General features: G+C 51.9%; 1 protein-coding gene across 6 annotated transcripts in view; it reads right to left on the bottom strand.

The window, feature by feature from the left end:
- The window catches only part of NQO2 (N-ribosyldihydronicotinamide:quinone reductase 2), a 41,388-nt gene extending 26,077 nt beyond the window's left edge, over positions 1 to 15,311 (bottom strand). For 3 of the 6 annotated variants that reach the window (XR_008553035.1, XM_054698426.1, XM_037519179.2), the window contains exons 1-6: positions 15,271 to 15,311; positions 12,323 to 12,439; positions 6,060 to 6,224; positions 4,407 to 4,537; positions 2,608 to 2,724; positions 1,473 to 1,574 (exon numbers count right to left, since the gene is read on the bottom strand). Coding sequence is in view for 5 of the 6 variants with exons in the window: in XM_054698426.1 (XP_054554401.1) it covers positions 1,473 to 1,574; positions 2,608 to 2,724; positions 4,407 to 4,537; positions 6,060 to 6,224; positions 12,323 to 12,329 (522 nt within the window). In the remaining variant the exon portion in view is untranslated. The other 3 variants (XM_037519180.2, XM_037519181.2, XM_037519182.2) reach the window with 3 other exon arrangements.
- Positions 15,312 to 16,839: the final 1,528 nt, after the last annotated feature.

Here is a 16,839-nt window from a genome sequence, read left to right as displayed (position 1 = left end):
TATGTATGTAAGAATATTTGTGGGCTTTAAGGAAATCCATCAGATTATTAGAAGTGGCTATTCTGCAGTGGGGGGACTAAGAGGACTCTCTATTTTTATATTTCATAGTCTCATTTTTTCCTATAATGTTGACTTTTGCAACTGAAAAAAATTTGTAAACACTGTTGAAAAACAAGGAGAGTTTACACTTAGCTAATGACACAGAAGAGACCCATGCTGTGGGGAAGTAAGTTCAGGTTTGTAAATGGCAATTTTGTTGTTTTTGACAAAATAAACAACTATGCTGAACCAGGCCAAGAGCACTTCTGTCTTCTAAATGGTGGGGTCTCTGCAGTCAGCCTCCCTGCCCCTCAGGCTCATGTGATTTCTACAGGTCTCCACAGTCTCCAGGCTAAAGCCCCAGCACCTAGGACAGCGCCTGGAACAAGGCCTGGTGTGCAGGGTGCAGAGTAAAGGTATGAAAAGACCCTCCGAGCAGCCCCCCCCCCCCAAGCTGCACTGGCACTCTGTTTAATGTCCACTCTGGCACTGACAGGAGTTTAGATCTGGAGGGGAGTGACAGGAGCCTTAGCCCACCCCATGCAGCGCAATACCTTCCCCGGGTAATTCGAGCTTAGACATCCTAAATGGACATTTTCTTCAGCAGACCAATGCTAAATGGAATCAACATGCTGAATCTTCTCAAGGAAGCAACACTTTTTTTCTAGAAAAGTACCACTTTCCTCCCTGTGCGTTCCACACCTTGTCCAGGCCCACACGCCTGTCTGCGTTCCTTAGGTCAGACCCTTGGGCCTGCGCCGCCTTGCCCCTTGATGGACACCCTCTGCACAGCCGGGAGCTTAGTCCCAAGCTCTGCTGCTGGGGCTCCTATTCCTGATGAGGGGGCGTGACCCAGAGCCAACCCTTCCCTCGGAGCCCCCACACTGTCACCAGGCCTGCCTCACGCGTGACACCGCAGTCTGCCTGCACATGCTTTGCTTACGCTCCACTCCCCACATGGCCATTCTTAGGCACCCTGGGGTACAGGCTGTGCACCCCAGTACATGGAGGCCACTGGGAGAGCAGGCCCTGTGCTCTGAGTGGGTCCTGGGGAGGGGGTCCCTGGGTGTGAGCTGTCCTGAATCTGGGGCCAGGGCATCTCTTGCCAAGATTCAAGGACAATGGCGCCCTCCGGACGGGGGCCAGCGTCAGCATGGACAGCTCTTTGCCCCATGCCAGCACACACTCGGGCCCCATCTGTGGCTCCAGCTTAGCTTCCACCCAAGCAACAGTGTTAACAATATATGTTTGTTACAATACATGTAACAATACATGTTTCCCAATCACCCAACCTTTGTTTTCAGTAAAAAAATTAAAAGGCAAGAGGGTATCATTTCCTGTGTCCAGGTAGGGTGCAAATGGCCTGGGTTTCAGGCTCGCCTCCCATTTGTTTTCTACCTAGGGGAGCTGCAGGGGAGTGGGTGTGAATGTACCTGGAGAGGCCACAGATAGTAGCGGATATCCCCCATGTCTCCGGATTTACTGTACATCTCGGCCGTGCCGCCCGTGGTCAGCGAGAGGAGGGCTAGCTTGTCCTGCAGGGGAGAAGGCAGCTACATCTGTGTGGCTCCAGAGGCGGCAGCTGCACATCCAGCCTGAAGGCTCAGAATGGTCGGGAGGGGACATCCCAAGTCGGTGCTGTCCGGGGATGCACAAGTGTAACATCCCCGGGGGTGCCAGAGACAGGACAGCCACCTCCAAGGGAAGGCAGGGAGGGAAGCGGCATGGGGAGGGAACAGATGGAGCAGACACAGCTCTGATTCCCCAGACTCTGGTAGAGCTGGCCCCAGGAAATGGTCAAGTGAGGTGCAGACCCCAAGGGTGACCAAAGGGTGAAATGAGGTGGCGAGTTCTACCCGGCGCAGGGGCCAGGCAGCAACGCAGCATCACCCCCATTCCAGTGTGGGGCTTCCTGAGTCACTCTTTCCTCACTTATTTCCTGAGGCTTTCAGAACTCAGGAAGCAATGTACAGTCGTAGTGGTGCTGCCCACCTCCCGGGGCTGTGCTGCCCACCTCCCGGGGCTGTGCTGCCCGGCCCCGGGACCTAGCTATTCACTTGTCTGTCAGCAGGAATGCGGAGCTCAGAGGGGTAGCCTAAAGAGCGATTAGGCTCCATGCTGTATCCTGGGGAAGGTGCCACTCTGGGAGCTGACTTCTGCCCCCAGGCCCTCCCCCACCGTGCTCCAGGGAGTATGGACATGGCTGCAGCCCTCACTAGACAGAAAGCCCACAACTTCAGAAACCCTGCCGTGGGAACCATACGCAGTCCCCAGTCAAGACCTGCTGAAATAAAAGCCACCTAGAAAGATATTTTACTAAATACTTCTATGTATTATGGTACCCATGCATAATGTGATACAATATACCATGTATCTGTATATAATTACATATTATAAGCATATAAATCTATAACTACAAGCCCTGTATGTATTATTTGTAAGTACATATGCACATAAAGTACATATTATATGTAGTTACAATACTTATAATGTACAGGTAGAGCAATTTCTAGAAATAGCGCCGCATAGTATCTATAGACCAGACTCCCTGCCCTCCCAGGCACGTACCTTGAAGTAGCCGGTGTCGTAGTAGAAATCGGGGAACCTGAAGGCGAAGCCCTGGCACAGCACCCTGTCCATCCAGCCCTTCAGGATGGCGGGTGTGCTCATCCAGTACAGTGGGAACTGGGGGTCAATACCAGACAGAGGGACGCTGAGGGTGGTGGCTCTCCTGGGCTACCCGCCCGCTCAGAGGACTCCCACTCTCCTCCTCCCCCCAGGCACTTGGGGAGTCATGGGGGCACGGGGTGGGCCAGCTCAGCACTGAAGCCAAGCTCCTGACCCTACTGCTGTGTGATGCTGGTAAGTGACTTGACCTCTCTGTGCCTTGTTTTCCTGACTGGCAAGTGGGGCCATGACTAGTTCTGAGCTCATAGCACCTTGCGAGAACCCCATGGCAGGCTACATTGCCCAGACAGCACCAGTGCTCCATGAGCAGAGCGCTTAGTGTTGAATAATAACACACTTAAAAAATGTAGACCCTCAGGGCGAAGCCTCAGGAAAAGAAGGTAGGTGGGGGAGAACAGGTGTGAAATGGGGTAGGAAAAAAGCCATTATAAAAGGAGCAGGCCTGGGCCAGTCCTAGCTGTCCAGTTACACTGGCAGGAGGGGGAGGGGAAAGCTGGGTCCACCTGGTCTGCTGACCCCAAGTAGACAGGAAGAGTCGTAGCTGGGCCTCACAGTGGGGACTGGGGCCCAGGCTGCCAGCAGGTCTCACTCAGGCCCACTGTCCAGTGTCGCTGCTGGCTTGCAGATGATAAACCGCGTAGCCACCCATGTCCCAGGCACTGCCACCCACCCAGGGCGGTTAGGAGAAAGGACATCCTGCACTGAGCCCAGACAAGAGCTCGGGGGGCTGGGGAAGAGTTGGGCTGGCTGGAGGGGACCCAGAGGCCAGTCTGGGAGTGTGTGTGTGGGAGAATGCAGAGAAGGCATGAGGTTCCGCCCCGACACATGCAAGTTCACTTAAGGGAGGGTTTGGGAATGTCACTTCTCTGGATGTCTTTTGTCTGGAAACTGGTCCCAGCAGCCCCAGCCCCTGGGTTGTGGTGAGCAACAGGAGTGACCCAGGGTGCGGTGGGGGGCTGGCGGGGGCAGACGTGTCTTAACAGCCCCCCTCTCCCATGTCCACCTCTTCTGCCTGTGTTTTCAGGAGACCTGATTGAGCAGGGCCAGTAGACTAAATCCTCTCTCTATTCCCTTTTTACTTGCATTTCAACCAGCCAACTCCCTAAAGCCACCTGCAGGTCTGCCTGTGGTGCCGACTCTGGGGGGAGGGTGGCTCTGATGAGCCCCTGGAGCCGGGTCCTGGGCAGCTCTTTCTGTGGTGGATGACTGTCCAGAGGCAGCTTGTGAGTGGACACCTGGGAGGTGGGAGGGTGAGGTGGTGGGGTGGGACTGGGGTGGGACGGGGTGGGGGGGAAGGGGGCAGGCAGCAACTAAACCCTGCTTGTTACTGGCAGGATATTTAAGGCAGGAGCGTGCTTGGCCTGAATTACCTTGATGGACACCAGTGTAGACAAATCTGGTTTTCATGCAACCCCTGCATATCTGGGTGGAGACTGGAGGGGGATGGATGGGCGAGATTCAGGGGTTTCTCTAGGCTAAGGGGAAAACGCTTCCTACTGCCACAGGGTCAGGATCTTGAGTGACTACCGGGGAGGGGTCTCGACCCCACCGGACGGAGGTAAACATGCCAGTGTGTTTTCAAAAACATCAGTGCTACTTTGAGGGGCATGGAACTCTGTGTTTGGAGTTTGTACATAGAAGGAATCTAATTCAATATGCTAATTAGCAGGAAAATGGACCTGAAATATCACCAGATCTGCTTCCTGAACCTTCTTCTGTTCGGCGAGTATGTCACTGGTCAGTGACCTCTTCTTGAAGGCCTCATACACTTCCACCCCGTAATTGAAATGCTTGGGATTCGAGAGATCACCTGTAGAGGAACGGGACCTGATGTTTTAGCCCCCGAGGGAGATCCTCAGGCCCCCAGCCACCCTCATTAGCAATGTATGTTATCTGCACTCTGCCAAGTGAATCACAAGTCATTCCCTGAGGCCTGACCAGGTACAGCTCCCTGGGGGTCAGGCTATGAGAGTGAGAGTTGTAGATGTTACTGTCCTTACTGCTGCAGGACTCACAATGCAGTAGGAGAAGTGAATTGGGAGCTAAATGATTAACACAAAAGACCTTACTAGTCAGCGAGCTCAGCCCAATGCTGTGGCCAGACACACCTAGCAGGATGCATGTGATCTAGCTCTGGGGTGTGAAGCAAGCACAGCGGTGGCCTTAAGGCAGTGCCAGCTCTGCCTGGATGGCTGAGCAAACGTGTTCCTGGAGAGGGGCTTTGTGAATCGGGTTTTGAGGATGGAGCAGGAGTTTACCAGGGAGCCTAGAGCACTGGACATCTTGGGAAAAAGATGCAGAGACAGTGAGGTGTTCTATGACCTGGCCAGCCCTCAACAGAGCCCCTGGGAGCACACCTGAGGAAGGGGGGAAAGGCCGCAAGGCTGCAGGTGATGGGCCTAGAGAGCAGGGTCAGATCTTGAAGTCTCTTGCTAGGGAGCTTAAACTTTCCCTGCACATGTGAAGCCCCAGGGCTTAAGCAAGAGAGGTCTTTCTAAGCAAGACAGGACATCCAGAGCCATAAAAGAAATACTAACACAGGGCTCGAGTCAAAGCTGGAGACCATGGAGCTCTAAATCAACAGGGGGAATTGGCTTGGGGGACCTGAAGGCTATGTCACCAGTGAGTCTAAGTGAAGCCAGTGAGTCCCGAGGTGAGGGCCCCATGGACTTCTGCGGCCTTGGAGATCCATGGGCAGGTGCTTTTGTGCACATTTGTGTGGAAAGTCAAGCTTGTCTGTCACTGAGGTGTGGAGTGTGAGAGACACATCAAAGAGGTGTCTGCTTTTCACCCTGGTGCCCTCTGCTGACAAGTATTTTTCACAGTAGCTTGTGGTGCTTCCTTCACTTAAAAGTGAGTAGCTCCAGGCCATCATTTCCGCTGTTTTCCCAGTCCCTGCTCTGCTGTGCATTAAGTGAAAACAGTTGGTTGATTTATAAAAGAGAAGAAAGGATGCCCCTGGGATGAAAACCCAGAGCTCTTGCTGACAGAACTTCAAACAGAAGGACGTGAGCGCTACTTGAACAACAGGAGGGTGGAGGCCAGACTCAATACTTGCAGATGGACGTCAAAGAAAGTGACATGACTTGAGGGCCTGTGATATATCTCGATAAAACTGGGGCAGGAAAAAAACTTCTCGCATATATGCATGGAGGGTGCAGATCACTTAAGAGGAGAGAAAGCAAAAGAGCAGCGGGGGTGTAATGGTGCAACATGTGGGCGGGCAATTTGATGTTACCTTATGAAAATTAAAAAGAAATAAAAAAAAAAAGAAGAAGAAAGTCTTAAAAAACAACAACAAGAAGCATCCACAGCGTTTATCCCAGACTCACCAACAATATCCTGCCTCATGGTGCGCGGCTCAAAGCCCATGGCATATAGGTCGGACACGGTGACAGCGCAGCCCTGCCTGCTCAGCTCCTCCACCGCCGTTGTCTTCAGGGAGCCATTGAAAGAGCGGGGTTCTTGGTGGGCGTAGACGATGAGCACTTTCTTATCTACATCAGCAGAGAAAAGATTCCTCTGGGTCCAAATTCAAGGAGCATCGGGACAAGGGTGGCACGGAAGTTGCGCCCCAGGGCTGGCGCGGAGAAGCACCACCCTCTCCGTGCATGAGCTGCTTAAAATAACGCGCATTTTTCAACTCCGGCTATATCCTGGCTCACCATCATCAGGCTTACCGGACACACACTGACGGTGGGCCCAGTCACGCCCCCTCAGTATGACCCTGTGAAGGTCTCTGAAAGCCCCATCTGTCTTGTCTGTGGTGAGGGGTCAGTGGGGCCCCCACATCGTCAGTTTCCCATGCTCTCCCCATGTGGCACAGTCAGCTCCCGTCATGTTGCTGCTTCCCTGTCCTCCCGGCCCACGGTCACTGGGTACTTAACCAAAGATGGAGAACTGGACCCAAGTCCCAGGAGGGACGCCAGGGCCCACAAAGACCCCTGGTGTTGGTGGTGAGGCTGAAGACAAGGGGCTCTAAGGTGAGTGGGGCTCCGGGGTTCTGGCCGGCTCATGCAAACCCACAGCTTCTAAGGCGGTGTCTTCTGCATTTAGAAGATTCTGTAAGGATTCTGGGGGAAGGTGGGGCTCATCTTCAGAAAGCCGAACTGAGAAGGACATCAGAGGGTTTCCACTCAGACCTGGTGAAGCTGAGGAACAGACAGGTGGGCTAGAAGACGGAGGGCCAGGGTACACACACTCTGAGCAGCAGCCGATGGAGAAATAAGTTGGGAAAAAAAAAAAAACGAAATTGCCTCATGGGAAATACCAGACAACATCAAGCAGAACAACATCTACATTGCACAAGTTCCACAAGGAAGAGTGAGAGCAAAGGACAGGTAACCCAGCTGAAGAAATAATGACTGAAAACTTCCCCAGCCTTGGGAAGCAAACAGATATCCAGGTCCAAGAACCACAGATAGTTCCTCACAAAATAAACCCAAAGAGACCCTCACCAAGACACAATATAATTAGAATCAAACATTACAGGTAAACAGAGCATATTAAAAACAAGAGAGGGCCTCCCTGGTGGCTCAAGGGGTTGGGATGCAACCTATGAAGCTAACTGCAGCCACTGCAAGCACAAGTTCGATCCCCGGCGGGGGAGAAACCCACATGGTGCAGCAGACCTCTCCTGTCTCACCTACTGCTCCCCTCAGCAGTGTATTTCAGTAGATCTGCCTGTTCTGCTCCTCACTCTGTCTCTGGTGAATCCTCTCATCACCCCCTGTCCCCCACCGCTGGCCTTACCCCAGGTCTTGTATGCATAAAATAACTCTTTAAAAATAAATAAATAAATAAATAAATAAATAAATAAATAAATAAATAAATAAAAGCAGCAAGAGAAAAACAGCTTGTTGCCTACAAAGGACCCCCCCCCCTAAAAAAAGAGATAAGGTTAAAGGCAGATTTTTCACAAGAAATTTCACAGATCCAAAGGGATATATTCAAAGTGCTAAAAGATTTTAAAAAACTCAGCCAAGAATACCTTTCCTGATAAGGTTAACATTCAGAATTGAAGAAGTAAAGAGCTTCCCAGGCCAACACAAGCTAAAGGATATCATCATCAATAAACTGGTCTTATAAGAGATATTAAAGGAGCTTCTATAAACTATAAAGAAGTGACACTAAGAAGTAAGAAAACATAGGAAGGGAAACATCTCATGTACGAAAGTCAATATGTAGTTAAGGTAATGGGTTAGCCATATATAAAGATAACACAAAGAATAAAAAACAAAAGACATAGTATCGATTAAAACCATAATAATCAGTTACAGTAAACATAAAAAAAGAATTCAAAAAATGGCATCAAAAAAAATAAACCAGAGCCTCTCTGGCGGCCTAGGGGTTGAGTCTCAGTGCTATTACTGCAATGACATAAGTTCAATCCCCGGCCAGGGAGCTACCCACATGGCGCAGCAGACCTCTCCTGTTTCATCCATTGCTTCCCTCAGCAGTGTATTTCAGTCCATCTGCCTTTTCTGTTCCCTACTCTGTCTGTAGCGAATCCTCTTACCACCCCTGTCACCCGCCCCACAGCTCTGGCCTATACCCCAGTTCTTCTATGCAAAAATACTGAAATGTTAAAAAAAAAAAAAGAGTAACTCTAAAAAATATATAAATAAACCATAAGAAGCAGTAGAATAAAAATACAGACTGTTAGAGTGAGCTCAAAATGAACTTGCCATCAATTTAAAATAGAATGTTATATTCACAGGGTGGTATACATCAACCTTTTAAAAACCTCAAAACAAACATCTACACTGGAAACATAAAAGAAGTAAGAAAGGAATCTAAACCTAACACTAAAGAGAGCTATCAAACTACAAGAGAACAAAAGAAAAAAGAACAGAGAGAAACTATAAAAGCATCCACAAAACAAGTTCCAAAATGGTAAAGCCAGAGCTATTCAAGAATGACCTTTAATGTAAATACACTAAATCCTCCAATTAAAAAGGAATAGAGTGGCTGGTAAAAAGCCAAAATCCAGCTGTAAGCTGTCTCTAAGAGACACACCTCAGATAAAAGGACACTGGGGCCCCCCTGTTGGCAGAAGGGGTTAAGTCTCAGCACAATGAAGCTATCTGCAGCCTCTGCAGCATGAGTTTGATCTCTGGCCAGGGAGCTACCCACATGGCGCAGCAGACCTCAACCTGCTGCTCCTCTCAACAGTGTATTTCAGTAGATCCACCTGTTCTGCTCCCCAATCTGTATCTGGTGAATCCTCTCACCCCCTGCACCTCTGGCCTACACCCCTTGTATGCATAAATAAATAAAATAAATCTTTTTTAAAAAATAAAAGGACACTGACTGAGAGGGCAAGGCTTGAAAAAGACAGTCCATGTAAATGGAAATAAAAAGAAGGCTGGGATGGCTATACTCATATCAGACAGACTGCTTTAAACCAAACTGGTAATAAACACACAGATGGATAATATCTGTGGGGGGCCTTGCTGCCCCAGCCAGATAAGACACTGACAAGCAGCTAAGAAAAAGGGCCTCACACCATGGGGCCGGGGCCGAAGGAAGATTTCCAAAGACCCTCACACGATGGGGCTGAAGATTCCTTGTGCCTCGCACCATGAGGCTGAAGATTAATCTATAACCTACTACAAGCATCCCTTTTTTTTTTGTTCTTGGTCATATAAGAAAAAACTTCTCAGAAAGTACATTGGGCAATAAATTATACATATAGAACACTGTAAGTAAATGGCACAAAGAAATACCTGCTCAAAAATTAAACACTGTAAATTTGGCCTGCCTGACAATGGGAAAGAATTTGTTATACATGAACATGCCTGACAAGCAATCCAGCACAATGATTACAGTAAGTCCTTCTTTTGTTTTTAGAAGTTTCTTAGGAAAGTTTTTATTTTTTTTCTTTTTTTTTTTTTTTTAATTTGTTTATACATGCACTGGGTACAGTCAGAAGCGTGGGAGGGTGAGAGAATTCACCAGAGCCAGAGCGGGGAGCAGAACAGGCAGAAGGACCGAAGTACACTGCTGAGGGGAGCAGCGGGCGGCAGGAGAGGTCTGCGCGCCATGTGGGACCCTCCTCCGGTGGCCGGGGAACAGCCGGGGATCGAACCGGCGCGGCAGAGGCTGCGGGCAGCTTCGCAACCCAGCGCTCAACCGCTGCGCCACCGGGGAAGCCCCTTAGGAAAGTTTTTAAATGAAGCTAATTGTATTAAGAAGTTTCTAGGTAGAAAAACCCTGTTAGCTGATAACCAGAAAGCAGCTGGTCTTCGGCTGAAGGCCATGCGAATAAGAAGAAACTTTTGATGCCTAAGTGTGCCGACCGCTATCAACTGTCTTAGGTAATTGTCTAAACTGAAATAATGAGTTTTAGTGTAAGCTTTAGTTTTTTATCTATTAACCTTGAAGGTTGCCTTCTCGCTGAGAGCACATAGCAGCCAAAAGTCTATGGGAAAAGAATGCACTGATTGTTTCTGCTTTGCTTCTTCTATGCATATGATGATGTCATCTCACGCCTGCTAAAAATGAATAAAGACCCTCTGAGTTCCTCAGTAGGAGATACTTGCACCTCATCTAGCGTCAGTGTCTTCTCACTACCTCATCCCCTTCCCTTCAGCCCTTAAAGTTTCGCCTAGGCCATCTCATCCTTTCGGGGACCCCTGACACGACATTTTGCCGAGGCTGGTCTTCGACAATTATCTAAGGATAAAGAGATCAGTCCACCCACAGAACGGAACAATTAGGAGCACCAAAATAGAGAAAGCAAAAATTAACTGACCTAAAGAGAGAAACTGACAGATGGAAGATTCTGTGAGATCACGAACTGACTTCTGGGAGGCAGCTGTGCTAATCTAACTCGATGGGCACAGGCAACAGCTAAGATGAAAATGTCTGAACTCCTGATTTGAAATTTTTGGTTTAGGCACTCAAGGAGGAAACATGAACTGTGTTAGTTTGAAGCAAACAGTTTCAGAGCATTGAACTGAGTACAAAGGTTGAACTCCATTAATTATTAATTAATCATTAAACTTTTTATGTTAACTTCTTAAATGTCTTTGTTATGAAGGAACTCTACTTGGGCAGACTTAGAAGAAGAATGGATACAAATAGAATAATCTTCACCAACTTGCCCACGCCCCCAGGGGACAGTTCACATTGTCTTGAGACATTTCTGGCTGTCGCAACTGGGAAGGGTGTGAAGGGGGGATATTGTGAAGGGGGGATGCCCAGTGGCATCTTGTCAATAGGACCAGAGATGTTGAGAAACAGCCTATGATGCACAGGTCAGCCCTCCAACAAAGGACAGTCTGGCCCTAAATGTCAGTAGTGCAGTAGTGCTGAGGTCAAGAAATCCTAATCTACAATATATTGTGTGGAAAGGAGGTTGTTTTCATTTTTTAAAGATTTATTTTTGATTTATTTATGCATATGAGAACTGGAGTACAGGCCAGAGGTGTTGGGGGGAAGAGAGGATTCACCAGACACAGAGTGGGGAACAGAACAGGCAGAATGACTGACGTACACTGCTGAGGGGAGCAGCGGGGAGACAGGAGAGGTCTGCTGCGTCATGTGGGTAGCTCCCTGGCCGGGGATGGAACTCATGCTGCAGCGGCTGCTGATAACTTCATAATGCTGCGTCTTAATTCCTTGTGCAACCCAGGGAGGCCCCAGGAGGTTGGTTTTTATGTGTTGAATTCAAAGGATTTTCTTTTCTTTCTTTTTTTCCTGAAGATTTATTATTTATGCATACAAGAACTGGGGTATAGACCAGAGGTGTGGGGGGGGGGGTGAGAGGATTCACCAGAGAGAGTGGGGAACAGATCTGGCAGACTGACTGAAATACACTGCTAAGGGGAACAGCGGGCAAGACAGGAGAGGTCTGCTGTACCATGTGAGTAGCTCCCTGGCCAGTCGGGGATCAAACTTGTGCTGCAGTGGCTGGCGATAGCTTGATAGCATTATGTGTTTAACCCCTGCACCACCAGGGAGGCCCTGAATTCAAAGGATTTTCATGTTACCCTGAAGAGCCAGAGAAATGGCAGATTTGCGTGTGGTGAGCAGAAGACAGTAATGATGGAGTCACGCTGAATCTTCAACCATGGCTACTCCTGTGCTCATTCACTCAACAGCCATAGGCAGGCAAAGTGAATGACATTCCAGTCAACAGTGACCCTCATGTTCGGCGGGGCCCCACTGGCTGTACTGGGTAAGCCTAGGTGTGTAGTTGGCTGCCCCATCTGGGTTTGGCCCAGCTGCAGTTACACTCTGTGACCTTCACACAACAACAAAACTTCCTAACAACATATTTCTCTGAACAGAGCTGGGCCTTAAGCCTGGGGTGACTGTATTTATTGAGCACCTGCTATGCCCTGGGGCCATTCCAGAGACTGGAGGCAGAGCTAAGCATGGCGGTTACTTTTGAGGGACTTATATCCTGGTGGGGCTGACAATTAGACATGTGAGAAAATGCAAACAAGGTAGTTCCAGCTAGGGGTCCAGGTTATATGCAAGTTTTATATACCTCAGTGTTAGCTGGATTTTTTTTAACAATGTACTCAACTCTGATTTAAAATTTTCGCATTTTTGAAAATTTAACTCCCCGCCAGCCAATAGTCACCTGCCATGGTCTCGGAATTTGGGGTGTCTCTGAGAGGAGGGTCTCCAGTTGATCCTGGAATAGTGGGATTCCGTGTGGCTTTCAGGTGTGGTGGCTGTCCTCAGTGACCCCAGCGATCTGGAAGAGGAAACAACACCTGAGGGAAGTGGGGAGACACCGGGGTGAGGGCCCTGTGCCAACTCTGGGCCTCACAGCTGCTTTGTGAAGGCCGCACAAACATGTGAGAAAAAAGAATTCTCAGGAGAGGCAAGAGGCCCCCTGGAACTCAGGCCTGGAGGACAATCAGCCACAGTGTCAAAATCAACACCATTTTTAAACCTTGCACACAGGTAGCCATAGAGAAGAGGCCCTGGGAAACAAGAGAGCAGATACGAAACGGGGAATCCTGCCTCTCGGTCTTTCCTCTCTCTCCCCAGTTTTCTCCTCCAGGTAACCAAGTTAGCTGAGCAGGCTGAAGGAAATCCATGGCTACAAGTGTAGCCATAGTCTGCAGAGGCCCGGCCGGGCTGAGGTGGGTGAGAGAGGCGGAGCACACCTGCCATGGCCGCCACAGGATATGGCTCTGGAGACAGTAGGGCCTCGTGGACCAGAGAAGGCCTGACTCCTCAGCCCTGGCAGCCAACTCTGAGATAACCAGCTTCATTCTTCAAGAGTCAAGGTTCTGGGCCTCCCTGGTGGCGCAGGGGTTGAAGACACAGCACTATCGGGCTCTCACCAGACACTGCAGCATGAGTTCAATCCCAGCCAGGGAGCTGACCCACATGGTGCAGCAGACCTCTCCTGTCTCACCCACTGCTTCCCTCAGCAGTGTGTTTCAGTGGCTCTACCTGTTCTGCTCCCCATTCTGTCTGGTGAATCCTCTCACCCACCAGGCCTCTGGTTTATACTCCAGTTCTTGTATGCATAAATAAATAAATAAATCTTTTTTTTTTTTTTTTAAAAAAAAGAGATAAGGTGCCACCAGCAAATCTGCTCCACTAAAGGCTTAGGAGCCCATGACCTGGGCCAGTGTGGAGACACTGGGAGATGCAAGCCATGGCCAAACTACCATTGCAAGACGTCAGAGTGGCAGGATAATGGAAAAAATAAAGGCAGAAATTGAGCTTATCCATGACTGGAATCTGGAGCAGGGTCTCAATTAGCAAGTCTCCGGCTGTCTGTGAGCCCTTGGTAAAGGGTGAGGATATGTAGAATCCCACAAAAAGGGAGAGTAGGGGGGCAGAGGAACGGGCGTCACCCAAGACTGGATGGCCTGGGGACAGAAAGGAAAAAAGGCTGATCTAACCGAGGCTAGAGCTGAGCTGGGCACTTAACAGGCAAAGGGAGCAAAGGGCTCTTGCAGACAGGGGTGGGGCCTCCAAACACCCCCAGACCCCACGTGTGTTTGAGTCCTTCCCTACTTGCCTGAATTGACTACTGATGGAATAGTTAGGAACCTACCTCTTTGGTACCCCTGGTATCCTTTCTCTTGGTCTTTAAGATTAGCCCGTGGATTTAGGGAGGTCTCCATGTGCCCAGGCTCTTGACTAGCTGTCCAGGGCTCTTCCCACCCCCTCACCTTCTTTACTACCCCACTCCATAGCAGTCACGTTTCTTCCATTATCAGAAAGTATGCTCTTCCCCAGGTCTATAGGAAGAAAGAAGGCAAGGTCATCAAGCTATTATGTATACCCCCTTCAAATGTGCATCAAATGATGCACATTATTTTATCCTAATCAGCAGCCAGAGGCTTTTTTGTTTTCACTTTCCTATGCCTCTTTCCATAGTGGGGAGTTCCACATCCGTATTCTAACAGGGGTGAGTGTAGGGGCGGGGCTAGATGGCCAAGAGGCCCACGCCCACGTGGGACCATCTCCCTATTCCTGGGCTCTAATTTTCCTTTCCCCCGGAACTATAAATAGCCCCACTAGAATATATGATGTTTTCAGAGAAGATAAAAGGCTAAAGAAGCAGATTTTTGCTGGACTTCTTACAGACGGTCACAGTATCCTTGACAAACCACAGTGGTCATGCGAGGTCAGTGCAGCCCTGGGAGTCGACTAGGCCTCAGTCTTGGCACCCCCTTCTCAAGCTGTGGTCCGGAGGTCCCTACCTGCTCCCCACAATATGCAGGTAATCACAACACCGATTTCAAAGGGTTGAGGACAGATTAAACAAGACGACTCCGTCAAGCACCTACCCTGGCCCCACAGGTGCTAGAGCTCGGGAAGAGGTAAGGACAGTAAGGTCGAGGTCGCGGCAGGGATGGGGCAGAAAAGGGGAACTTGATGCCACCTGCATCCCTGAGACGGGAAGCTGGGCCTGATAAGTAGCAATGAAAGAATAACCAGTTCCGGGCCTCCCTGGTGGCGCTAGGGGTTAAGCACAGCACTATGAAGCAGTCCGCAGCCTCTGCAGCACGAGTTTGATTGCCGGCCAGAGAGCAACCCACATAGCGCAGCAGACCTCTCCTGTCTCGCCCGCTGCTCCCCTCAGCAGTGTGTTTGGTGGGGCTGCCTGTTCTGCTCCCCGCTCTGTCTCTGGTGAATCCTCACACTCACCCCCCTCATCTCTGGCCTGTACCCCAGCTCTTGTATGCATAAATAAATAAATCTTAAAAAAAAAAAAAGAACAACCAGGTCTGAGAGCAACTTCGACTCCACCTCCCGCCAAGGCCAGACCCCGCCCTACCAAAGCTTCCCCTCAAGCCCCAACGGGCGCGACTTCTCTGGCCTCCGTGGGGGTCGGTGAACCTCGCCTGGGAGCGCAATAATCTCCTGGTCTGGCTCTCCTCCTTTCCAGTGCAATCCCAGTTTTGGAGTGGGCAGCGGGTGGCGGGAGGAACGACGAGGACCGCGCGTTCCCAGCCTGCCCGGGAAGTGAAGGTCAGCAGAGCCCGCCCCGCCCTGAGGCGGCACCGGGAAACGTCCCTGCCAAGCCCCTGGGACCTGGCGGGCGGAGGCACTCACCCTCCGGCCAGCGCAAGCCCCCGGGACCGCCCGCACGACTCGGACCCGGGCCGCCTGAACCGACGACACCCGGCGGCACAGCAGTTTCCGGCGCGAGCGGCTGACGGCGCGCTCCCAGCAGGCGGGAGGCTGCGCTCTGCGGGTCAGGCCCGCGCCAGACCGCGACCTCTGGGCAGCCGGCCACCAGCCCGGACCCCGCCCCCGGACAGCCCCGCCCCCTGACCCTCTAGCCCCGCCCCGACACCCCCCCGCGACCATCGGGTCCCACGCCCCGCCCCTATTCACTAGGCCTCCCCGCCCCCGACACGCCCTTCGACCCCGCCCCCTCCGCCGACGAGCCCCGCCCCCCGGAAACGCCCTCTCGGTTATCTAGCCGCGCTCCGGACACGCCCCCTCCCCGCCCCTCTATCCTCGGCCTCCGCCCCCGACACGCCCTTCGAGCCCCACCCCTGACGCCGTCGAGCCCCGCCCCCGGAGACCCCGCGCCCACACCACGCCCCCTCGATTAGCTAGCCGCGCTCCGGACACGCCCCTCCCCGCCCCTCTCCCCTCGGCCCCCGCCCCAGCACGCCCTTCGAGCCCCACCCCTGACGCCGTCGAGCCCCGCCCCCGGAAACGCCGCGCCCACACCACCCCCCTCGATTAGCTAGCCGCGCTCCGGACACGCCCCTCCCCGCCCCTCTACCCTCGGCCCCCGCCCCCAACACGCCCTTCGACCCTCGCCCTGACGCCGTCGAGCCCCGCCCCAGAAATGCCACGCCCACACCACGCCTCTCCACGCGCGCCCCTACTCTCGCCCCGCCCACTCCCGGCTCCGAGCGCCCACTCCATCCCGCCCCTCGCCTCGCCCCGCCTATTGCCAGGCCCCGAGGTGACGCTCCGCCCCGCCCCCTGAGCCCCTCCCCCTGTACTCCCCGCTCTCCCTCCCCGCGGCCCTGCGCGCCCCGCCCCCGCCCTGCGCCGGGCTCCGCCCCTGCCCCTGGGGTGCGGTCGGGGTCCGGTGGGCCTGGCGCAGAGGCGCCCGGCTGGACGCAGCGTTGGGACGGGGGGTGCCCTCCTGCCTAGGCGGGTGTCCGGCATAAAACAATGAAGGTCGCGGCGTGGGCGAGTGCCGCTCGCGGGGCGGCGCAAGGCCCGCGCACTCGAGTGAAAAAAGCCAGTGCCCAAAGGCTTCGTGCTGTGTGATTCCATTTATGTAACATTCTAGAAACGACAAATAACAGAAACGGAGAACAGATGGGGGTTGCGGGTTGGGGTGGGGCACAGCGGGCCCTTGGGGGATGGTTTAGTGCTGACGGAGCCGTGTCCACATGGCAGTCGTCTGGCCGTTCGCCTTGGCGAAAACATGGGCGTGCCCGTGTCAGTTCTTAGAACTGCGTGTCCCTGCATGCGAATCTGCAGTTTTCTCCAAAAAAAAAAAAAAAAGTTTAATGTTAAAAAAACAAAGTTTCAAGAGGGCCTCCATGCCCTACAAGCCACTCTGTGGAGGTGTTTGGGGGAGTGGTGCTGCTGAGGCGTCTGGGCTAATTCTCTTCTTTTCTTCTCCATCATTTTCTGGTTGTGCCCACT

This window comes from Talpa occidentalis, unplaced genomic scaffold, assembly GCF_014898055.3.
Source record: "Talpa occidentalis isolate TD23 unplaced genomic scaffold, MPIMG_talOcc4v2.1 talOcc4.2, whole genome shotgun sequence".
Taxonomy (NCBI): Eukaryota; Metazoa; Chordata; class Mammalia; order Eulipotyphla; family Talpidae; genus Talpa; species Talpa occidentalis.
The sequence above is the reverse complement of the archived record's forward strand: the minus strand, read 5'-3'. Positions and strand labels throughout refer to the sequence as shown.